The 24,830-nt window shown below is 36.7% G+C and overlaps 1 protein-coding gene across 4 annotated transcripts; it reads left to right on the top strand.

Annotated features, from left to right (window-relative positions):
• Positions 1–100: 100 nt before the first annotated feature.
• On the top strand, positions 101–19,549 carry LOC144004267 (uncharacterized). 4 transcript variants are annotated; one of them, XR_013279271.1, is made up of 4 exons: positions 101–224; positions 14,095–14,177; positions 18,374–18,455; positions 19,154–19,549. XR_013279271.1 is itself a non-coding variant. In XM_077501359.1 (3 exons), the coding sequence occupies exons 1-3, from the start codon at positions 210–212 to the stop codon at positions 19,455–19,457; spliced, it is 402 nt and encodes a 133-aa protein (XP_077357485.1). In that variant the 5' UTR covers positions 101–209; the 3' UTR covers positions 19,458–19,549. The 4 variants fall into 4 exon arrangements, 3 of the variants coding, with proteins under 3 accessions (XP_077357485.1, XP_077357484.1, XP_077357486.1); XM_077501359.1 differs by lacking the exon at positions 18,374–18,455; XM_077501358.1 differs by lacking the exons at positions 101–224; positions 18,374–18,455 and adding an exon at positions 6,458–6,582.
• The last annotated feature ends 5,281 nt before the right edge of the window (positions 19,550–24,830 follow it).

Raw genomic sequence — 24,830 nt, 5'->3', positions numbered from 1 at the left:
TAGTGATTGATATGTACTCACCACCAGGGGGCATGCTACCACCACGATTGAAAAGTGACTGTCCACTGTTTTTTGTGTGTTTTTTTTTTTTTTTTTTTTTTTTTTGTGTACCCTCCCCCTGCAGAAATCTGGGGCAAAGCAACTGAGAGATCGTCTATGGAGGGGCCATGTGAGCACCTTGGTGGGGGGGAGGTCTTGCAAGTCAAGCAATGACAAACATGCAGGTAACACGAGTGCATGCACGACTGAGCTTCTGGGACGGCAAAAGAGAATGTTTGTGATCATGATTGCAAAATTGATCATAAATAATCCTGATTATTATTATTATTTTTGCCATAAATGTGCAGCCCTATCAATATATTTGTATATTGATACTGTACAATTCAAGATTAAACAATAAATCACAATATCAATCAATATTGGACGCTGGTATAAAAATATTGTTAAAAAAATAAATAAATAAAAATATGATTTCAAGAGCTAGCAGTATTTGATGTTGTTGCTGAAAGTGACATTGCTTCCTTTGAGGTTATAATATGTATTTAGTCCCGATAATTTGGCCACCAAAATGGCCGATAAATCTTCTTTGAGCTTTACGTTTTGTTTTGTTTTTTTAAATTTCTCTGCGATTGTGTGGCAGCTTGCACGTCGTTATAGTGACCAAAGGGCGACTTCCATTTCATTAGAGCCCCGACTTGTATTGAGCCAAAGTAAACGGTTGTTGGCGCCGCTGGGTCGGTTGGTCCAAAGTTACAAATGATAGAAGGTGGAACTGCTGGAAGGCCACTGAAAGGAACGCACTTGGCTAAAGATTGCCTCGCGAGCAACAAGCACGCAATGCACGATACTAAAACAATTGATTCAAATTAAAATATTGTAAGAAAAAAATTGGAACATTCTGAGATGGATTCTGGTCGACATTTATTTTTGTTTGACGATTATGATCCACTTAGTTGACCCGTTTTAGCCGAATTCCTTGTCGAATTTACCCAAAGCGCGCCACGAATAAATCTGCATGTTTGTTTCCCCATCACGTTACGCCTCAACGTGGGTTCGCGTCGAGGTCTCCTCCCGCCTAATGATGTTTACGTTTGTGATCCTGGCTCATGTAGAGGGCATCGCACTTGCGTTACGCCCGCCCGCCCGCCCGCCGCTTTATTCCGTCGGTCTCGGATATGCAAAGCGACGCCGTCTCCGGGTTCACCCGCAGTTTGAGAGGATTTGTTCAAGTTTGTCGCTAATCCCGCCGTTGACCTGATTTTCTTGCTAACTGCTTCGCTGCTACTTCGCAAAGGTAAACCAAGGAAGCAGAGGAGCATTTTGCACAAGTGCCAACAATTAGCATCCATGCATCATCATATCACGATTTCCTAATAATCTTTGAATAACATCACATTGGGATGCAATAATGGTGAATTGTAGCGCCTTGTTATGGGAGAGAATCATATAATAAGTTTGCTTCAACAGAATTTTTTTTTTTTTTTTTTTTTTTTTTTTCAAATTTCATGGTTGAGCAGCTATTTTGTGCTCCAAGTAGGAATGAATATGGACACAAAGTGAGAGGAAGGCGCCGTTTTCTCCATGAAGGAAGCAGAAAGACGGCAATCAGGCAATGAGTCAATCATGCTGTGCCAGAACATTTCTTAAAAAAAAAAAAAAAAAAAAAAAAAGAAGTCAGAGTCCGGAATGCAATCAGGGTTCTTTGTGCTGCTATGGCTGCCGTGACAACCGTTTCCCCTTCGCCATTCATATGGCAGATGAAAAGGGGGACGTGAGCGATTCGTTTAGGGGAGGCGTTGTGGGACTTGGGGGGCTGTTGCTCGTGTTCATCGCCTGCTGGATGTAAAGCGGCTTACTGATTGGACCTGAAGTGCTTTACATGATGCGAATTGCACATCCGCTGCAATTAGCTACCGGTGGCAAATGCAAAAAAAGCTAAATCAGGAAATCAGCATTCCTCCAGATGCCGTAAATGGGAGCACACCATTTGGATTCTTGGGGAAAAATACCTTCAGATTTATTTTATTTAATTTTTTTAACAAAACACACGTCGAGGGAAGAGAAATTCTCTCATTCGCGACTCCACTGCAGCCATGAGAAACAATCGTGAGGAGGATAGATGACCAAGGCGGGAGAGAGAGGCAGGGAATGAAAGACGGGGGAGGCGGCCAAGGCGCAGGCTCTTTAGGCCGCTGGCGCATATATATCTGGTGCGCTATGTTTACTAATGGACACCATCGCTCATCCGCCCGCGTCGCCCCGCCGATAGTCATAAAAATGAGAAAAAACGGGAAAATGGAGACTGTCAAGCTGCGCCAGGGCGATATCATCTTCCTAGAGGGAGTTCATACGTGGCTAAACTTTTTGGATCTTGGGAAGAGTCGTCGTGTGTCATTTTACTCCTGCAGGATGAGGAGAGGTTGCTTAGTGTAAATGTATGACTTGAACAGTTTTGGTGTCATAGTAGGTTAAAATGGACAGTTTGACAAATTAACTCATTCCGTCATGCCGGCCAGTCTGTTTGCCGTAAGCGCCGTTTAACCTCCGCCAGCGAGAGAGCGAGAGAGAGAGCGACGTCCTGTCTTTCTGCTTTGTAGCAGGAAATCTGAACTTGCCTCCGGCTTGCATAAAGTCACCAACGAGCCTGTCACGTTTCCTCCATAATCTTGCCAAGTTGCCACAGTACGTCAGGGGAGAGCGCAAATCGATACAGCTCAAGCTAACTGGACGCTCGCCCACAGAGGAGGCAGGGCTAAGATGGCAAAGATGCGACGAAACAGGAATAAAAATAAATCAATCAAATAAATAATAGTGCTGTCATGTATTAACACAGATTAATCAAACTATTAGCGTATTTTCCAGGCTATAAGTCACACTTTTTTTCATAGTTTGGCCAGGGGGGCGACTTATACTCCAGATAGACTTATGTGATTTTTTTTATTTTATTTTTTTACACATAATTATATTTGTTGTAATAATAACGAGCATAATTTCATGTTTGTTGTTTTCACACTGACAACCACAAGAGGGCACTGTAGGCGTAATAATTGAAACTGATGGCGAGTCTGACGTCAGCCACGCAGAACAGGAAGTGGCGCTTCGTCTACCTCCGGGGTTAGCAGAGTTGTTCAGAAGTGACACGGAGGATGACGAGTTCAATGGATTTCGTGATATGGAGAGTCTGGTAAACCTGTTAGCATGTTTTTTATGCTATAGTTATCTAAATGACAGTTCATATGTTACGTTAACATACCAGACACTTATTCAGTTTACATCAATGTGTTACGTTAGCATACCGTACGCCTGTAATGTTTGTTCTTGGTACCGATTTTTATTAAATAAATGCGACTTATAGTCCAGTGCGACTTATGTATGTTTTTTATTCTTTATTATGCATTTTTGGGCCAATTCGACTTTTACTCCGGTGCGATTTATAGTCCGGAAAATACGGTAATTTAGACTGCAGATGATCCTTTAGCTGACGTTAAAGGTAGCACAGGTTGTGTTTGCGCAATAAACATTACATGCATGAAAGTAAATCATTTAATAAATGTTTGTGTATCACATTCAGAATATTTGTTCATGTCAAACTACTGGGCTCGTTTTTTTTCCCCATTTTAAATTATTCAAGTAATTAACTGATCAGCAAAAGAGGAGGATGAGCATGTGCAGTGGATAAAAAAAAAGTTAATTTAAGGCCATTCGAAGAAAGTGTTATTTTTCCATTTCTAATAGAATTGAACTTTATTGCCATTAGTCTTGGTTGTTTCGCCGCTATTACATGGCAAACCTTCAAAAGCATCCTGCACGAGCGGCAAGTCCTGCGCCAGCTGGCAGGCAGTTGGACGCCCGGTGGAGGATTAACTGGTACCAGTATGCCAGCCTATAAATAGTCGACCAACTGCTTCAGGAAATGAACCGTGCTGGAGCCTCCCAAAGGCCCTTGAACACGTTTTCGTCTTTTATCCACTTCCACTCTGTTAGGATTCTTTCCGCCTGCGTTTCCTTCTATTGATGACTGTTTTTTCACTCAAGAAGAAGAAAAAAAAAGATTGTCAGATATGTGTCGTTATTGGTTGTTCACTTCGAAGGTTACAAGGCTGCTGCTTGGCTTAGTGAATGTCAGCACAAAGTTATTTGATTTCTTGAAGAATGAAGGAATTTGGGGTTGCGACCTAGTGAAGGTAAACACTTTGAGGAGTCTAGACCGAGGTTTTCACGTGTTAAAACTATCACAATGACCAAACTTTCTGACCCCGAGACCAAGACCGAGGCACGAGAGGTGCACTTTGAGGACTTGAGACCAATGAAGGCGCACGTATTTAGGAGTTGCAATAAAACTGAGCCAAGACCTACCTCAAGACCAAGACTTTAGGGAGTCCAGACCAAGTCCAGATCAAGACTTTGAGTGATCGTATTTCACTTTTAAGTTTGGGGGCCATGGAACATGAGCAACTAAATACTAGGTCAGACTTATGTGAAGACCAAAATGTAAATGTCATGACTGGGTCATGCCAGGCTTAAGTTTGGGTCATGACCGTGAGGTTGTCTGTTTTGAACTAATGTAATCTGCATCTAGTTTCAACTGGTTTTAAGCTATGTGACGTCAAGAATCTATCATCTCTTTTTCTGGTCAACAGCCAATCAGATAATTCCATGTCAGGCCTGTTACTCACATGTCCCTCCACAGCCAATCCAATCAATTCCCTGTCTATTTAAGCCAAACCGAGAAGTGTGTGTTTGTCGGATTATTACCTCGGTTCCTCTGTGCATCTCCACAGCCCAAGGGGACTTGGCGTCTCGTGATTCTCGATGCATTCTCGTTGTTTCTCGTCTAGTCAAGTTTGGTCTCCGCCTCTCGATTTTATGCGACTAAAGAGGTAAAATCTTGTGTCTGCGCTTTTGGGATCCAACCTCAGAACGTAACAAGCAAAAGAGCTGAGACCAAGACCAAGTCTTTAGGAGGCCATTTAGGAGCATCATCAACTCACTTTTGCATAGTTCGTTGAAACTAGTCAACTAGTCGGGATCAACACATTAGAACATCAAGATCAAGATTTGAGAATTCTAAACCAAGTCAAATTTAAGACTTGGAAGTGCTGAAATAAACTTGAGACAAACATTTTAAGGAATTATGAGGAAGGCAAGACCCAACGTCAATTTATGTCCGAGACAGAACACGGTTCAAATATAATCCATTCCAAGACAAGACGACAGCCTCTGCCTGAACCCATGAACATGTCCAGTAAAGGCCATCTCTAACCTGACAGTGGTTGTGGGTAAATGTAATTTGCTTATTAAAGAGGAAAGATGATCCTTTATTGGACGGTGCTTCGCCAAACCTCCAGATGGGGGCAGCATTGCCTCTAAATTGGGCCTGCAAAACGGAGGAGTGGTGTGTGACATTCACAGGTCATTGCACCTCTTTGTTTGACGTTGTTCTTCTTTGCTCTCACAAAGAGAGATTCACATTTATTTTTATTTTTTTTAACCATTGGGAGGTACAGTTAAGGAATAATATCATCGTGATGTTGAATTTTTCGTGGATCGTGTTTACTCCTTGTTTTCTCATGGATTGCCCTTGAGCATCATAGGACTGTCTCAGCAATAAGGATTTTAAAATGGCACCAAGGGTGGTGACAAAACAACAACAAAAAAAGTGTTGTCACCAGTGCCACTCTACCCCTCCCCCACCCCATCCCCAGCTCCAATCACGTGTCATGTTCCCGTGTCCCGACTGGAGCGCTTGGGAGTTACATAATGCGATTTGGCAGGCCGCGACGACGCTCGGATGCATCCGCGGTGCGTCGAAAGCACCAACCTGCTGCAAGATGCTGTAGCGTGTCACTCCACTTCAAGGTTAGGAGACGCAGTGGAATGCCAATGAATCTTAGCGTCTCCCGTTTACGTAACAGGGAAGAAGTGGGCCGGGTCACAGGCAAGAAAGCCATTTTGACACTCAAAGGTTCATACAGTCCATTAGTTTTAAGGCGCTTTGTGATTTCATGCCGTCATACTATGCGCATCGGAACACGGGTGGGTGCGGCACTGATCCTTGTGGCACTCCAAAAGACTGGAAAGTTAATTTAATTTAGTGCCACATCTAGAGAATTTTCTAGAAGCTTGGACATCCAAAACTTGGCTTCTCCCCGACATAACAAAACACAAACTGGCTTAACCAATGTTAGCATGAATCGTGATCACAATAATTACAGTGACGCTATTAAAAAAAAAAAAAAAAAAAAAAAACTAGCTGAGTCGTGTTTTTCTTTTCAATCTCGTTCACATCTAATATCCTTTGACCGCACGCCGACCACGGGTTCCTGGATGAGCATCCCGCCGAAGAAGCTCATTTCCTTTTGTGGGGAGCTACTTGATGCGTTTAGCGTTACCATGGCGACCCTCCCGCACGGCAGACGAGATCATAATGAAAGCTCTCAATATGGAGGAGACCTCTCGCAAACCCACCAAATGACAGAAAGTTGGCCGCGGTCAGGCGTTGGCTGACTCAGGATGAGTCTTTACTTTTTTTTTTTTTTTTTTTGTCTTAGCCCAGTGACAGGCGATAGAAAGGCCGTCGTTGTGAGTAAGCTAAAAGAACAACAGCAACATGCCGCGGTGGTGCCATTTAAAAGTGACGAACAGAAGGAGGGCGAGGGGAGGTGTAGGTGTTACATTGATTGGGCGCGAGGGAAAAGCATCTGCTTGGTCGCTTCTATTGTTCCCAAACAAGAATACTTGTGTGAGCAGCGAAGAATCGGTTGCGTAAGAAACATTTGTCATCTTTTTTTTTTTTTTTTTTTTTTCCCTCTCTGCCATTGTCTTTTCTTCCTGCCTTAAAGGACCTTGATTTCTTTTCTTTTTTTCTTCTTCAAAGCTGCCTCGTTTTCATTTCTTTTCTGCAAGGCAGTTTGCAGTTAACACGTGGGCAGGGAACATTCGGGCGAGTGTTGCGGGCGGGTATGTAAGGCTGGAGACGGCTGATCCAGCGACTGAATTGAGGTGAGATGTGTTCAGGTGTCGTCATGACTCAAGTGGCACTGAGGGGTGGCTTGAATCATGGGGGGTTAGCTTTAGAGCAGGGGTGTCAAACTCATATTAGCTCAGGGGCTGCATGGAGGAAAATGTATTACCAAGTGGGCCGCATCTGTAAAATAACGGGATATAAATTTTGCCGTCAATTATACGCAGATTTTCGCTATTTGCGGGCTAGCCTGAAATTCACGGAGCTCAACTGTAGTCTGCTACTGTTGCAAAAAAAATAACATGAATGCAAATGTAACGCAGCAACACTTTGCCTGTATGTGTTCTGGACGTGTTAAATCGACCTGTTTTGCATTGAATGCTTTGCGTGGCGCAGTTAACGCATTCACTCGCCATTTTCACTCGAGCATCCCCCTTTGCTCCCGGCTGCTTTCCTGGATTTTGACTGATTTTTGCAAGGCCCACAAATATTGCGTTCGATTGTTATAAAAACATGGAACCTACCAAAAGAAAGATTAGCTACTCTTATTTCATCAGGAAAAAAAAAGGATATTTCTATCTGTTTCAATTTTGCAGCAATTAGCAGTAGAATATAGCTAAGTTTTTTTTTTTTTTTTTTTTTTTTTTTTTTTTTTTTTTTTTTAAATCATGATTCACAAATCTGTTTAAAACTGTGGGGGAAACAGGGCACTGGTTGATCTCTTATACTCATTTACTCCCAATAACGTATAAATACGTTTTTTTAATGTTCTAAGTGTCCCAAAGACGTATTTATATGTTGTTTTTTTGTTTTGTTTTTTAATGCTAGAGTATACAGAAGGCTTTGATGCAGCCTCTCAACTGCAAAGAACGGTTGCAGAAATGGTAGTTATTACACAAACGGCCAGCAGGTGGCAGCAGAGCAAAGGAGATCAACCAGGGCCATGTAGAAAAAAAGCTCAATTACTTACAATTTTAAATAGATTTGTGAAAACTGATGAAACTTAGCTCTCTTTTAATGCTAATTGCTGCAAAACGTAAACAGATAGAAACATACTTTTTTTTTCCTGATGAAAGAAGAGACTTTAATCTTTCTTTTGATAGGTTCCATGCTTTTATAGCAATTGGGCCTTGCAAAATCAGTCAAAATCCAGTAAAACAGCCGGGAGCGAACGGGATTGCGAAATGTGAAAATGGCGGCGAGTGAATGAGTTTTTAATGTAATTTTAATTGACGGATTGGCATTAAAAGTACATCGTGGCACCCACAGTGTGTTATTCAAGTCCACAATTTTGCTGTGATTGCCATCGTACGTAATGAAATAACTGCAAAGAAGCATCACCTACGAGGGCAAATGTGATAGAAAAGAAAGAAACGGAGAACCCAGTCAATTTGAGTGCAGGTTCAGTTTTTTGTATGGCCTTGGCGAAGATCTGCCAATCTAGAATGAAGCGATTTGAAGTTGATGTGATCAAAATTAAATGTCAAAAGAACTTCAGAGGTCTATCGAGCTTCATACCGATTTTCTATGGACAATGATTGATATTTTTGGGGTTTCCTGGCTGCGGTGAAACAAACGGAACAGCCAGTCGTTTGTGCTTTGCATGCAAATGTGTGCGTTTTTTTGTGAATTGAGTTTTGAAGGAACGTGCAAGCAGCTCGCCAGCAGCTCCTGTAATATTTCAGTCGCGGCTCAAGCCCACACAGGGTTCGTCAAGTCGCTCGTCTTTCAAGTCCAACTAGCTAATTAATCAAGCTGCCAATCACATGTGAAAGGCGGCATGCAAGGAAGGGCTGTTTTTCAGACTCCCAACTGTTTCAAATCTTTATTTTTGCATAGAGTTGTTTTTTTTTTTTTTTTGCAATACCTTAAGGCTGCGACTCACAATTATTACAATCGATGAATTGGATAAAAATGTTTTAATTTCTACCCCCTTTATTCAGGACATTTCAAATTAACAGTGCCGAAAACATGATCAGTTACTGGTTTGGTCCGTAAGATGTCGAAAAATCCGATTTGTTTTCCAAAATAGCAAAATGTTTTATTGTGATTCAACACGAAGATAATCAGTCAGGAATCGGAGAACATTGACTTGTCACGACTGTGTTTTGTCTGTGGCAAATGTCTGTTTGGTTTTATTTGACATGCAATTAGCATGTAACTATGTGATGTCAAGAATCTTTAATCTCTTTGTATGGTCAGAAGCCAATTAGTTTTACCCGCGTGGTAGTCAGCAGAGAATCAGACGAATCCATGTCAGTCCTGTTTCAGCGACCTATCAGGGTTACCCACATGTTTGGCCGCAGCCAATCAGATCCATTCACTGCCTATTTAACCCTGTCTGATAGGGGTGTGTTTTGTCGGATTATTACCACTGTTCCTCTGTGCAACTCTCGTTGTTTCTCGTCTAGTCAAGTTATGTGAATAAACAGTTGAAATCTTTATTTTTATTATCAGCTGATAATGTTCTCCGAAGCAAACTAGCCGACTGAAGAGTTGTGGAGATGTGAATGTGCCGACTTCAAAAGGTTCTCAGCTTGTGTTTCTCTGCCACTTTCCGCCGTGTGAGCCTTCATCTTCGCTCGTCACAAACCACGACTTCTTGTACCGAGTGACTTTTATGAATTAAATGGGGTGCGCTGCCTATGGATGTGCTTCCCTTTCCGCTATTTCCAGACACAAATAATTACATTGGCATTTAGCTCCACGATAAGCCGACCCCTTTGGCCTTTATGAAATGTTCCCAGGGCAAGGGAGGAAAATATATAACCCAACACCACGCAGCGTATCGATCTTGCCTTTTATTTATTTATTTATTTATTTTTTAAATGATATTATCCGAAGAAATACAGAGGCAATGTAGAATTATTATTATTATTATTATTTTAACTCATTCACTGCCATTGACGGAAAAAGACGTCAAATTATGCTTTCTTTTTTTTTTGCTGGTCTGGCAACGAATGTGTTAATTATCTTTAACGGCTTAATGACATGAATGGCTAAGATTGAGCTTTTTGGCAGAAAAAAGATGACTTACTTAGCTAGAAGGATAAAAACAAATGTCGTATTTAAAATTCCTGTTTTTGTTTTTTTCCTCTCTAATTACATCTCGGACATATTAAGGCCCCGACCCCAATCAAACTGCAGCGTAAGTGGTTGAGTTAATTGGCTGTTGGCTAATTAAAAGAGCTGATTTAGCGTCAGCAAATTAGTAAACTCAAAACCAGTGTTAAATGTTTAACCTGAATTTTATGTTCTCTTCAGCCAATTAAGTCATCCAATCAAACGCTCATTCCAATGTTTCCAAGTTAAAGTCAGTACGTTCTCAAATTTTCCCAAATTTGTGGCCGATTATGCAATTCACTCCATCTAAACAATTTGGTACATCGGCTTTGGGATCAAACTTGTCGAATTGACTTGCAGAGATGTTTGATCAAAGTGTTTCTGCTCATGCATGTTTGTGGGGGTGGCGCCATTGTCCGTTTATTTTCCTTTATTGTGTGGGTTTGTGGTAATAATTTAATAAATGTATTCTTTTGCACACATTTGCAAGGTGATACATTTGATAACTGCAAACGCGACCAATATTATCTTCTTAGCAGGTGGCTATTGCACATTATTTAACACTCACTTCTTTACTATATTTATATTTACATGCAGTTATATGTATTGTTTTATACACATTAGCATAGCGCTATATATCATTGGCCATATACATGTAGAAAAAAAAATGTAATGTGTACCTGGTTACTAATTTAGAGAGAGAACACCAAGGAACAATAAATAACTTAATGTCGCACAAGTTTTGAAACATAAATATTCAAATAGGTCACTTTTCAACATCATTATGTAACGTTCAGGTTAGCAATAATTCTACATTTTACATTCGGGAAGTGCGACATGCTTGAGGGGTGACTTTATCTCACTCATTCATTTATTCATTTGCTAGCCATCGTCACGTAATGCAAGCGACTTTCACGCTATCTCGTTTTGATTCACGGCGCATCTTTTGAAAGCTTGTTTTTCTACTCCTGCTTGAACATCAAAACGTCCCAGGAAGGCCTCTCCACCCGCCTTAAGATGGCGACGGCGGCGAGTGTGAGAGAGATAGCATCCTTTCATTTCCGCTAGCCCGGGAAAAAAAGAAAAGAAAAAAGAAAGATGATTCGGCGAAGACGAAAGTCTATCGCTGGCCGCCGCCACCGATTGAGTCCCTTTGCTCAGCCGTCGCGAGGACCTGCTCGAATAAAGTCGCGGCGATAAGCGAGCAGTCATTTTCATAGACGAAAAAAAATAAATAAAATGCGTTGAGATTAGATAGTGGCATCTGTCAGCCTTATCTTGCTGTTGCTTCATCATAGAATGGGAATTAATCGAGAAACCGCTGTCACTCATCCTTTCCTTAAAAAAACAACAAAAAAAGTAATAATCCGACAAAGACACACACTTCTCAGTCTGCTAACTCAGACAGTGAATCGATCTGATTGGTTGTGACTAAGTAAAGGATTAAAGATGGACATCACATAGGTCCTGACATCACGTAACATCACATAGCGTCTTTCCAGTTGAAACCAGATGATGGTTACATCAGACACTTGACCTCACGGTCATGAACTCAAACTTAACCCCTGGCGTGAGCCCAGACATGAGTCAAGACCCAAACATGACCCCTGCATGACCCGAGTCATGACAGTCGGTGATGTGCGATCACGGCAAGTCCAGAGAACAGACGCATCAAGCTCAATGTATAACGTATATGTATATATTTATTAGGGCTGGGAATCTCTGACTGTCTCACAATTGGATTACGATTTTTTGGCTCGACGATTCGATTCAGAATCGATTTTCGATTCTTGATTCAAACGATTTTCGATTCAAAATGATTTGATTGACAAATCTTTTCTGCTTCAATTTCCAGATATGCACAACATTGTCATGATCGACTCCAGTCTGACAAAATGACGAATAGACATTAGTGTTTTTTTTCGTTTTTTTTTTCCGTTTTGTTTAAACATTGACTAATTTTGTATTGCAAGTGCCTTTTTCCACAAAAAACAACATGTGGGCTACATCTGCCTTTTTCCCCTTCTTCTTCATTTCTAATTTAAATAAAATCGATTTTTGGATATTAAATATCGATTCGATTAATAAATGAGAATCTCGATTCTCTTATGAATCAATTTTTTTGGCACACCCCTAATATTTATGTATAGTATTTTAGTCTTTTTTTTTTTTTGTTTTCTTCTTCTTTTTTTTTCAAATTTATTTTGAAAAAAAAAAAGGCGGTTTAATTTGCGGAGTGAAAAAAAGAAGTCAAATTCTAGATGAAGTAGTTTTTTTTTTTTTTTTGTCAACTGTCGCATCTGCGCCTCCTGTTCCTCGGTGCATAGCTCCTAACAATTCTCCAAGAGAGTGCGTTTAGTGTGAACGTGGCATTTGTGTGTTTTCTTCCTTTTTTTTTTTTTTTTTTTTTTTTGTCAGCTTGTTTATAGCGGCAGCATATTATCCTGCTCCAGCTGCTGCAAGGAGACAGGTCCAGGTATTTATGGCGAGCATAAAAAGTGCGTGCATTCCCCGTCACCCCCACAACAGTGCCAGATTTACAACAACAGCAGCAAAAAAAAAAAAAAAAAAAGGAATGCTCAATTTGTATAGGCAGCCTGTCTGTTTTGTTTGCTCCCCAATGGATTTTGCAGCGTGTGTGTGTGTGTGTGTGTGCGTGCGCTGAAACACCAGCAACAGATAACAGATGGTCCCCCCCCCCGCATTAGAAGTGTTTTATTTCCCTGCGGAAGCCAGATATGTCAGGAGTAAGCATGTGCAACATTAGTCATTTGGAATATTCATGCCCCCGCGCACGACCGTTTTTGGCTTCCGATGGAAAAATTCCACCAGAGCGCCTTTCTTTTAAGCAAAGAGCGGGGAGTGGAAAAAGAACTGCGTGTCTTTGATAGCGCGTCAATTATTTTGATACGACGCTATCATAAGTAGATGCTAAAAATATGGCTGCAACCAATCATTTCATAGCTCGATTACGAAAAAAAAGTTTGAAGTAATATCACTATCGTCTGTAAAAGACAGTGAAAGTCCAAAGTTTTGGATCATTCACTCCTCGACTCCCACATCACTCACCAGGCCTGGCCCCACCTTTTAAAGTCACGCACACATGCTCCAAATCAGAGGTACTACATTAAACGGATACTTCACTTAATTAGCCCGTTATAGCAAGAAAAAGTTCATGTTTTGTCTGTAATTAATTTGATGCTTTCATTATTTTTCACGTACAATTAGTACCTTTTAAAAACACATTTTGCAACTTGCTGTCGACTGAAAATGACATCACAAGGGCTCATGTAACCAATCACAGCTCACCTGTTTTCTAGGTTTGGTCATGTGACATTCACAAGCTGAGCTGTGATTGGGTTCCCCGAGCCCTTGTGATGTCATTTTCAGTCGACAGCAAGTTGCAAAATGCGTTTTTAAACGTACAAATTGTACGTATTGTATTTTCCGCACTATAAGGCGCACCTAAAAAGCCTTCCATTTTTTTCAAAAGCTGACCATGCGCCTTATAATCCAGTACGTCTTATATATGGATCAAAATTGAGCCGCAACAGGTCTCGCTGTCAAGACGCTATCGGTGACCCCGCACAATCGGTGACGCGCATGCGCAGAAGATCCCGCCATCTTGGATCGCTAGCTAATACTAATACGTTACCTGAGAGAAAATAATAAAACGGCTGTTTATTCATTTTGAGAGTCAATGGAGTTGTCAGAAAGCGGGTTTGTAAAATATTAATAAAGTTTGACTGACCTATCTGACTGTTTTGTTGACATTCCCTTTAGCGCAGCACCATCTAATGGATGCATAACGTAACCCCAGCTTCTACTGTAGCGCCTTATATATGGAAAAAGTTTTTAAATATGTCATTCATTGAAGGTGCGCCTTATAATGCGGAAAATACGGTACGTGAAAAATAATGAAAATATCAAATTTATGGACAAAATATTCATGTTTGACTGCCAAAAACGGCTAAATAAGTAAAGTATCCCTTTTAATCAAATTTTAACTTCTAAAAATATATTTTTTTAACTTTTTAATGAAAGAACTTGTTTTCTGTGTTTACCAGATGAAACGGGCGACGCGCCCGCCACATCTCCTGCAGCGTCTGCCTAATGCGGGTGGAAAGAGCGAGCGAGGAGACTGGCAAGAGTGAGTCAAGTCGACACGCCGTGGCAGGCGATACACTCTGGGTTAGCTCACGCTGGCCCCGCAGCAAGCCACGACACGCACGCACATGCACACGCATGTCATAGAACTGCACCTGCAGTATGCAGTAGTATGCAAACGAAGAAAATCCTTTGACCTAACCCAGTGCTTCTCAATTATTTTCTGTCATGCCCCCTAGTAAGAAGAAAACATCTCACCCCTCCCCCACGCAACTATAAATAGTATCATTTGTCTATAAAATATTGTATAATAATATTGTTATAAGCACACCTCTGCATAACACTGTATCAACGTATAAGAGAATAAAAAAAAGAAAGAAATATGGAGCAACTTACAACAAAGAATAGTTTTATTAACTAACAGAAAAGATTCAAAGTGCATCTGAAATTCCAAAATAAAATTAAATCCTTAATTCAACTATAAACATTTTTTTTGACTCATGTCAAACCATATGATACGGAAAAATAAAATAATAAAATCAATAAATAATAATGCATTCAAACTGATAACCAACATTAACTCAGAAGCGCAATATTTAAAAAAACAAAAACAAAATTTTAACCTGCAAAACAAAAATATAAAATAATTTGTGCTGATTTTTCTTGCTGTGTGCAAAGCACGCATGCTCAGTGCAAACAAAACCCCGACACCACCGAGCGAATGCTCCCTGCGCGCACTCTGCCAATAACGAGAACGTCACTGCCCCCTAATGTAGTGGAGGTGCAATTGCACTTTATTCTAGGACAGTAAAAAAAAATAAAAAAGCATGTTCCCCGAGGTCAAACACGCCCCCCTTGTTGGAGTCTCGCGCCCCCCCACTATTTGAGAAGCACTGACCTAAGCTAACAGTTAAAAACTGTTCTTTCAAATCATAAAATGTTTAAAATGATTCGTAAGATTACTAGTGATTGCTTTATATTTGTTTAAATTGAATTAATATACTTCTCAGGCTGATTTGAACTTCTCTTTCAAGCCTGATACATCCGCCGCTGAAATTTATGAGCGTGTCGCATTGCTAATAAAAAATGTTTTACGATTGTGTATGGACAAAACCAAAGGCGACGTCAAGCCCTCTTGTTGCTTTTTTTTTTTTTGTTTCTTTTTCTGTCACAGAGCTTACAAAGTCGCCACGGGCGTTGCTTTGCCGAGTCGCGCCGGCCCTTTAAATAAAAACGGCAAGGAAAAAGCGAGAGACGTCGGGCATTGGCTAACCCCGACAAAGCAGCCTCAACCTGATGGCAATTATCTCGACGTCCGCTTGCTAATTATAATAAAGGATGACAGGTGCCCGAAACAATTTCGAGTGCCTGTGAGCTTCTGCGTGTGGTTGTCTCGACTCTGATGAAGATAAAGATAGCCCGGCCAGCCAGTCTCTTCCAACCAATGTCCCCGTTTGGAATCGAGATGCGGCACCAGCGAGCAGTTTCTGACAACCCAAAATGGTTCCTAAAGCTTGTATTTTTATTGGGTCATTTTTTTTTTTTACCATCAGGTTCACATTTTCTATGGCAAGTAAGGCTTTTTTTAAAAAGTTATTATTAAAAAAAATTACCATATATAGTAAGGCTTTTATTATATAAAAAAAAACGACCATGTATAGTAAGGCATTCCCCCCCCCAAAAAAAAACGACCATGTAGGCATTTTTTTCCCCTCCAAAAAAACGACCATGTATAGTAAGGCATTTTTTCCCCCTCCAAAAAACGACCATGTATAGTAAGGCATTTTTTTTCTCCCCAAAAAAACGACCACGTATAGTAAGGCATTTTTTTTCTCCCCAAAAAAATCGACCATGGATAGTAAGGCATTTTTTTTTTCTCCCCAAAAAAAACGACCATGTATAGTAAGGCATTTTTTTCCTCTCCAAAAAACGACCATGTATAGTAAGGGATTTTTTCCCCCTCCAAAAAACGACCATGTATAGGAAGGCATTTTTTTTCTCCCCAAAAATACGACCATGGATAGTAAGGCATTTTTTTTTCTCCCCAAAAAAAGACCATGTATAGTAAGGCTTTTTTTTTCTCCCCAAAAAAAGACCATGTATAGTAAGGCATTTTTTAATTCTCTCCAAAAAAACGACCATGTATAGTAAGGCATCCCCCCCCCCCCCCCCAAAAAAAATCGACCATGTATAGTAAGGCATTTTTTAATTCTCTCCAAAAAAACGACCATGTATAGTAAGGCATCCCCCCCCCCCCCCCAAAAAAAACGACCATGTATAGTAAGACATTCCCCCCCCCCTAAAAAAAACGACCATGTATAGTAAGGCATTTTTTTCCCCTCCAAAAAACGACCATGTATAGTAAGGCATTTTTTTCTCCCTAAAAAAACGACCATGTATAGTAGGGCATTTCCCCCCCCCCCCCAAAAAACGACCATGTATAGTAAGGCATTTTTTTTTCTCCCCAAAAAAACGACCATGTATAGTAAGGCATTTTTTTTTCTCCCCAAAAAAACGACCATGTATAGTAAGGCATTCCCCCCCCCAAAAACGACCATGTATAGTAAGACATTTTTTTTTCTCCCCAAAAAAACGACCATGTATAGTAAGGCATTCCCCCCCCCAAAAAACGACCATGTATAGTAAGACATTTTTTTTTCTCCCCAAAAAAACGACCCCCCCCCCCCCCCCCAAAAAAAAAAACGGCCATGTATAGTAAGGCATTTCCCCCCCCAAAAAACAACCATGTATATAATAAGGCATTTTTTTCCCCTCCAAAAAACGACAATGTATAGTAAGGCATTTTTTCACCCCCCAAAAAACGACCATGTATAGTAAGGTTTTTTTTCTCTAACAAAAAATGACCATGTATAGTAAGGCTTTTTATTAAAAAAAACAAAAAAAACACGACCATGTATAGTAAGGCATTTTTTCACCCCCCAAAAAACGACCACGTATAGTAAGGCTTTCTTTTAAAAAAAGAAAAAAAAAAGAAAACGACCATGTATAGTAAGGCTTTTTATAAAAAAAAAAAAAAAAGAAAATGACCATGTATAGTAAGGCTTTTTATTTAAAAAAAAAACAAAAAAAAAACGACCATGTATAGTAAGGCATTTTTTCACCCCCCAAAAAACGACCACGTATAGTAAGGCTTTCTTTTAAAAAAAGAAAAAAAAAGAAAACGACCATGTATAGTAAGGCTTTTTATTAAAAAAAAAAGAAAAAAGAAAACGACCATGTATAGTAAGGCTTTTTATAAAAAAAAAATTAAAAAAAAGAAAACGACCATGTATAGTAAGGCTTTTTATTAAAAAAAACAAAAAAAAAAACGACCATGTATAGTAAGGCTTTTTATTAAAAAAAAAAAGAAAAAAGAAAACGACCATGTATAGTAAGGCTTTTTATAAAAAAAAAATTAAAAAAAAGAAAACGACCATGTATAGTAAGGCTTTTTATTAAAAAAAACAAAAAAAAAAACGACCATGTATAGTAAGGCATTTTTTCACCCCCCAAAAAACGACCACGTATAGTAAGGCTTTCTTTTAAAAAAAGAAAAAAAAAAGAAAACGACCATGTATAGTAAGGCTTTTTATAAAAAAAAAAAAAAAAAAGAAAACGACCATGTATAGTAAGGCTTTTTATTTAAAAAAAAAAAAAAAACACGACCATGTATAGTAAGGCATTTTTTCACCCCCCAAAAAACGACCACGTATAGTAAGGCTTTCTTTTAAAAAAAGAAAAAAAAAGAAAACGACCATGTATAGTAAGGCTTTTTATTAAAAAAAAAAAAAAAAAAGAAAACGACCATGTATAGTAAGGCTTTTTATTAAAAAAACAAAAAACAAAAAAAAACGACCATGTATAGTAAGGCATTTTTTCACCCCCCAAAAAACGACCACGTATAGTAAGGCTTTCTTTTAAAAAAAGAAAACGACCATGTATAGTAAGGCTTTTTATTAAAAAAAACAAAAAAAAACGACCATGTATAGTATGGCTTTTTTTTTTCTCCCAGAAAAACGACCATGTATAGTAAGGCATTTTTTCACCCCCCAAAAAACGACCACGTATAGTAAGGCTTTCTTTGAAAAAAAGAAAAAAAAAAAAGAAAACGACCATGTATAGTAAGGCTTTTTATAAAAAAAAGAAAAAAAAAAGAAAACGACCATGTATAGTAAGGCTTTTTATTAAAAAAAACAAAAAAAACGACCATGTATAGTATGGCTTTTTTTTTTCTCCCAGAAAAACGAGGCTTTCTTTAACCACTCAGCTATCCATGGATGTTGACTTGATCCGACGCACGGGTTGGTCTGAGTGACACAAGGTAGATGCACTTAACTCGGGGACATGGAGGTGGCTGTGACAATGTATGGTATTGTGTTTAGTAATCAAGTGTACATTTAACACAATTGATGTTAACTTGTATTTATAAGCAATGCCTATACTCCTCTTTCACATCTTTGGGTGCTGGTACGGAAACAAAAAAAAAATTATTAGCAAACATCAGCTAATATAGAAATAACTCAACTCAACTATTTATATAGCGCTTCCAAACAGCCTGAGCTGTCACAAAGCGCTTTACAGAAACACAAAAAACAAACATAACATAATGCGTAAACACCAATACAATAACAAATCAACATTCTTCCATTCCTACATATATAAACAAATAAGTTACATGTCAAATAACATTTAATCAAATGGATCTAAAATAACTTGAACAATCACGATTTCAGAAATTTTATTCGGGAAAAAAAAAAAAAATCATAGCGGGAGTCGAACCAGTGACCATGAGCTCACGAAGCCAATGTTTTACCTCTCAACCACACAACCAGACGCTGCACAGTGTGCAAAACTGGTAGCTTGGAAGAGTTCACAATGTGAACTTGAAGCTGACTATGGATTAATATTGAAATAAGTTAAATATCAAATAACATTTTATCAAATTGATTTTTTTTTTAATTAAAAAAAAATGACCATGTATAGTAAGGCTTTTTTTTTTTTTCCCCCTTAAATAAAAAGGGTGAGAAGCTCGTTCATCCCGGAGGGACTCGGAGTCGAGCCGCTGCTCCTCCGCATTGAGAGGAGCCAGCTGAGGTGGCTCAGGCATCTGGTTCCGGTGCCTCCTGGACGCCTCCCTGGAGAGGTGTTCCGGGCATGTCCCACCGGCGGGAGGCTCCGGGGACGACCCAGGACACGCTGGAGGGACGATGTCTCTCGGCTGGCCTTGGGATCCCGCCGGCGGAGCTGGTTGGAGTGGCTGGGGAGAGGGAAGTCTGGGTTGTCCCTCCTTAAGCTGCTGCCCCCGCGACCCGACCTCGGATAAGCTGTAGAAGATGGATGGATGGATGGATTAAATAAAAAAATGACCATGTATAGTAAGGCTTTTTTTTCTCTAATAAAAAATGACCATGTATAGTAAGGCTTTTTTTTTTCTAACAAAAAATGACCATGTATAGTAAGGCTTTTTTTCTAACAAAAAATGACCATGTATAGTAAGGCTTTTTTTTCTAACAAAAAATGACCATGTATAGTAAGGCTTTTTTTTCTCACAAAAAATGACCATGTATAGTAAGGCTTTTTTTTTAAATAAAAAAATGACCATGTATAGTAAGGCTTTTTTTCTCTAATAAAAAATGACCATGTATAGTAAGGCTTTTTTTGCTCTAATAAAAAATGACCATGTATAGTAAGGCTTTTTTTTCTCACAAAAATGACCATGTATAGTAAGGCTTTTTTTTTCTAAGAAAAAATGACCATGTAGAGTAAAGCATTTTTTTTTTCCCTAACAAAAACTGACCATGTATACTAAGGCTTTTTTTTTTCTAACAAAAAATGACCATGTCGAGTAAAGCATTTTTTTTTTCCCTAACAAAAACTGACCATGTATACGAAGGCTTTTTTTTTTCTAACAAAAAATGACCATGTATAGTAAGACTTTTTTTTTTTCTAACAAAAAATGACCATGTATAGTAAGGCTTTTTTTCTCTAAGAAAAAATGACCATGTATATACTAAGGCTTTTTTTTTTTCTAACAAAAAATGACCATGTATAGTAAGACTTTTTTTCTTCTAACAAAAAATGACCATGTATAGTGAGTCATTTTTTTCTAACAAAAAATGACCATGTATAGTAAGGCTTTTTTTTTCTAACAAAAAACGACCATGTATAGTTAGGCTTTTTTTCTCTAAGAAAAAATGACCATGTATATACTAAGGCTTTTTTTTTTTCTAACAAAAAATGACCATGTATAGTAAGACTTTTTTTCTTCTAACAAAAAATGACCATGTATAGTGAGTCATTTTTTTCTAACAAAAAATGACCATGTATAGTAAGGCTTTTTTTTTCTAACAAAAAACGACCATGTATACTAAGGCTTTTTTTTTTCTAACAAAAAATGACCATGTATAGTAAGGCTTTTTTTTCTCTAATAAAAAATGACCATGTATAGTAAGGCTTTTTTTTCTCACAAAAATGACCATGTATAGTAAGGCTTTTTTTTTTTTTTTTTTTTTTTTTAAATAAAAAATGACCATGCATAGTAAGGCTTTTTTTTTTTTTTTTTTTTTTTTTAAATAAAAAATGACCATGCATAGTAAGGCTTTTTTTTTCCTAACAAAAAATGACCATGTATAGTAAGGCTTTTTTTCCTAACAAAAAATGACCATGTATAGTAAGGCTTTTTTTTTTTTTAGATAAAAAAATGACCATGCATAGTAAGGCTTTTTTTCCTAACAAAAAATGACCATGTATAGTAAGGCTTTTTTTTTCTAACAAAAAATGACCATGTATAGTAAGGCTTTTTTTTTTTTTTTTTTTTTTTTAAATAAAAAATGACCATGCATAGTAAGGCTTTTTTTCCTAACAAAAAATGACCATGTATAGTAAGGCTTTTTTTTTCTAACAAAAAACGACCATGTATAGTAAGGCTTTTTTTTTTTTTTTTTTTTTTTTTAAATAAAAAATGACCATGCATAGTAAGGCTTTTTTTTTCCTAACAAAAAATGACCATGTATAGTAAGGCTTTTTTTCCTAACAAAAAATGACCATGTATAGTAAGGCTTTTTTTTTTTTTAGATAAAAAAATGACCATGCATAGTAAGGCTTTTTTTCCTAACAAAAAATGACCATGTATAGTAAGGCTTTTTTTTTCTAACAAAAAATGACCATGTATAGTAAGGCTTTTTTTTTCGAACAAAAAAATGACCATGTATAGTAAGGCTTTTTTTTCTCTAATAAAAAATGACCATGTATAGTAAGGCTTTTTTTTCTCACAAAAAATGACCATGTATAGTAAGGCTTTTTTTTTTTAAATAAAAAAATGACCATGTATAGTAAGGCTTTTTTTTCTCTAATAAAAAATGACCATGTATAGTAAGGCTTTTTTTTTCTCTAATAAAAAATGACCATGTATAGTAAGGCTTTTTTTTCTCACAAAAATGACCATGTATAGTAAGGCTTTTTTTTTCTAAGAAAAAATGACCATGTATAGTAAGGCTTTTTTTTTTCTAACAAAAAATGACCATGTATAGTAAGGCTTTTTTTTCTCTAATAAAAAATGACCATGTATAGTAAGGCTTTTTTTTTTCTAACAAAAAATGACCATGTATAGTAGGGCTTTTTTTTCTCTAATAAAAAATGACCATGTATAGTAAGGCTTTTTTTTTTTCTAACAAAAAATGACCATGTATAGTAAGGCTTTTTTTTCTCTAATAAAAAATGACCATGTATAGTAAGGCTTTTTTTTTTCGAACAAAAAAATGACCATGTATAGTAAGGCTTTTTTTTCTCTAATAAAAAATGACCATGTATAGTAAGGCTTTTTTTTTTCTAACAAAAAATGACCATGTATAGTAAGGCTTTTTTTTCTAACAAAAAATGACCATGTATAGTAAGGCTTTTTTTTTCTAACAAAAAATGACCATGTATAGTAAGGCTTTTTTTTCTCTAATAAAAAATGACCATGTATAGTAAGGCTTTTTTTTCTCTAATAAAAAATGACCATGTATAGTAAGGCTTTTTTTTCTCACAAAAATGACCATGTATAGTAAGGCTTTTTTTTTCTAAGAAAAAATGACCATGTATAGTAAGGCTTTTTTTTCTCTAATAAAAAATGACCATGTATAGTAAGGCTTTTTTTTTTCTAACAAAAAATGACCATGTATAGTAAGGCTTTTTTTTTCTAACAAAAAATGACCATGTATAGTAAGGCTTTTTTTTCTCTAATAAAAAATGACCATGTATAGTAAGGCTTTTTTTTTTCTAACAAAAAATGACCATGTATAGTAAGGCTTTTTTTTCTCTAATAAAAAATGACCATGTATAGTAAGGCTTTTTTTTTTTCTAACAAAAAATGACCATGTATAGTAAGGCTTTTTTTTCTCTAATAAAAAATGACCATGTATAGTAAGGCTTTTTTTTTTCGAACAAAAAAATGACCATGTATAGTAAGGCTTTTTTTTCTCTAATAAAAAATGACCATGTATAGTAAGGCTTTTTTTTTTCTAACAAAAAATGACCATGTATAGTAAGGCTTTTTTTTCTAACAAAAAATGACCATGTATAGTAAGGCTTTTTTTTTCTAACAAAAAATGACCATGTATAGTAAGGCTTTTCTTTCTCACAAAAAATGACCATGTATAGTAAGGCTTTTTTTTTTCTAACAAAAAATGACCATGTATAGTAAGGCTTTTTTTTCTAACAAAAAATGACCATGTATAGTAAGGCTTTTTTTTCTCTAATAAAAAATGACCATGTATAGTAAGGCTTTTTTTTTTTTTTTTTTTTTTTAAATAAAAAATGACCATGCATAGTAAGGCTTTTTTTCCTAACAAAAAATGACCATGTATACTAAGGCTTTTTTTTTTCTAACAAAAAATGACCATGTATACTAAGGCTTTTTTTTTTTCCTAACAAAAAATGACCATGTATAGTAAGACTTTTTTCTTCTAACAAAAAATGACCATGTATAGTGAGTCTTTTTTTTCTAACAAAAAATGACCATGTATAGTAAGGCTTTTTTTTCTCACAAAAATGACCATGTATAGTAAGGCTTTTTTTTTTCTAAGAAAAAATGACCATGTATAGTAAGGCTTTTTTTTCTCTAATAAAAAATGACCATGTATAGTAAGGCTTTTTTTTTTCTAACAAAAAATGACCATGTATAGTAAGGCTTTTTTTCCTAACAAAAAATGACCATGTATAGTAAGGCTTTTTTTTTTTCTAACAAAAAACGACCATGTATAGTAAGGCTTTTTTTTTTTTTTTTTTTTTTTTTTAAATAAAAAATGACCATGCATAGTAAGGCTTTTTTTCCTAACAAAAAATGACCATGTATAGTAAGGCTTTTTTTTCCTAACAAAAAATGACCATGTATAGTAAGGCTTTTTTTTTTTTTAAATAAAAAAATGACCATGCATAGTAAGGCTTTTTTTCCTAACAAAAAATGACCATGTATAGTAAGGCTTTTTTTTTCTAACAAAAAATGACCATGTATAGTAAGGCTTTTTTTTTCGAACAAAAAAATGACCATGTATAGTAAGGCTTTTTTTTCTCTAATAAAAAATGACCATGTATAGTAAGGCTTTTTTTTTTCTAACAAAAAATGACCATGTATAGTAAGGTTTTTTTTTCTCACAAAAAATGACCATGTATAGTAAGGCTTTTTTTTTTTAAATAAAAAAATGACCATGTATAGTAAGGCTTTTTTTTCTCTAATAAAAAATGACCATGTATACTAAGGCTTTTTTTTCTCTAATAAAAAATGACCATGTATAGTAAGGCTTTTTTTTCTCACAAAAATGACCATGTATAGTAAGGCTTTTTTTTCTCTAATAAAAAATGACCATGTATAGTAAGGCTTTTTTTTTTCTAACAAAAAATGACCATGTATAGTAAGGCTTTTTTTTTTCTAACAAAAAATGACCATGTATAGTAAGGCTTTTTTTTCTCTAATAAAAAATGACCATGTATAGTAAGGCTTTTTTTTTTCTAACAAAAAATGACCATGTATAGTAAGGCTTTTTTTCCTCTAATAAAAAATGACCATGTATAGTAAGGCTTTTTTTTCTCACAAAAATGACCATGTATAGTAAGGCTTTTTTTTTCTAAGAAAAAATGACCATGTATAGTAAGGCTTTTTTTTCTCTAATAAAAAATGACCATGTATAGTAAGGCTTTTTTTTTTCTAACAAAAAATGACCATGTATAGTAAGGCTTTTTTTTTTCTAACAAAAAATGACCATGTATAGTAAGGCTTTTTTTTTTCGAACAAAAAAATGACCATGTATAGTAAGGCTTTTTTTTCTCTAATAAAAAATGACCATGTATAGTAAGGCTTTTTTTTTTCTAACAAAAAATGACCATGTATAGTAAGGCTTTTTTTTCTAACAAAAAATGACCATGTATACTAAGGCTTTTTTTTTCTAACAAAAAATGACCATGTATAGTAAGGCTTTTTTTTCTCACAAAAAATGACCATGTATAGTAAGGCTTTTTTTTTTCTAACAAAAAATGACCATGTATAGTAAGGCTTTTTTTTCTAACAAAAAATGACCATGTATAGTAAGGCTTTTTTTTCTCTAATAAAAAATGACCATGTATAGTAAGGCTTTTTTTTTTTTTTTTTTTTTTAAATAAAAAATGACCATGCATAGTAAGGCTTTTTTTCCTAACAAAAAATGACCATGTATACTAAGGC

Source organism: Festucalex cinctus, chromosome 16 (assembly GCF_051991245.1).
Source record: "Festucalex cinctus isolate MCC-2025b chromosome 16, RoL_Fcin_1.0, whole genome shotgun sequence".
NCBI lineage: Eukaryota > Metazoa > Chordata > Actinopteri > Syngnathiformes > Syngnathidae > Festucalex > Festucalex cinctus.
Note: the sequence above shows the minus strand (reverse complement) of the source record. Positions and strands in the feature narration are given on the sequence as shown.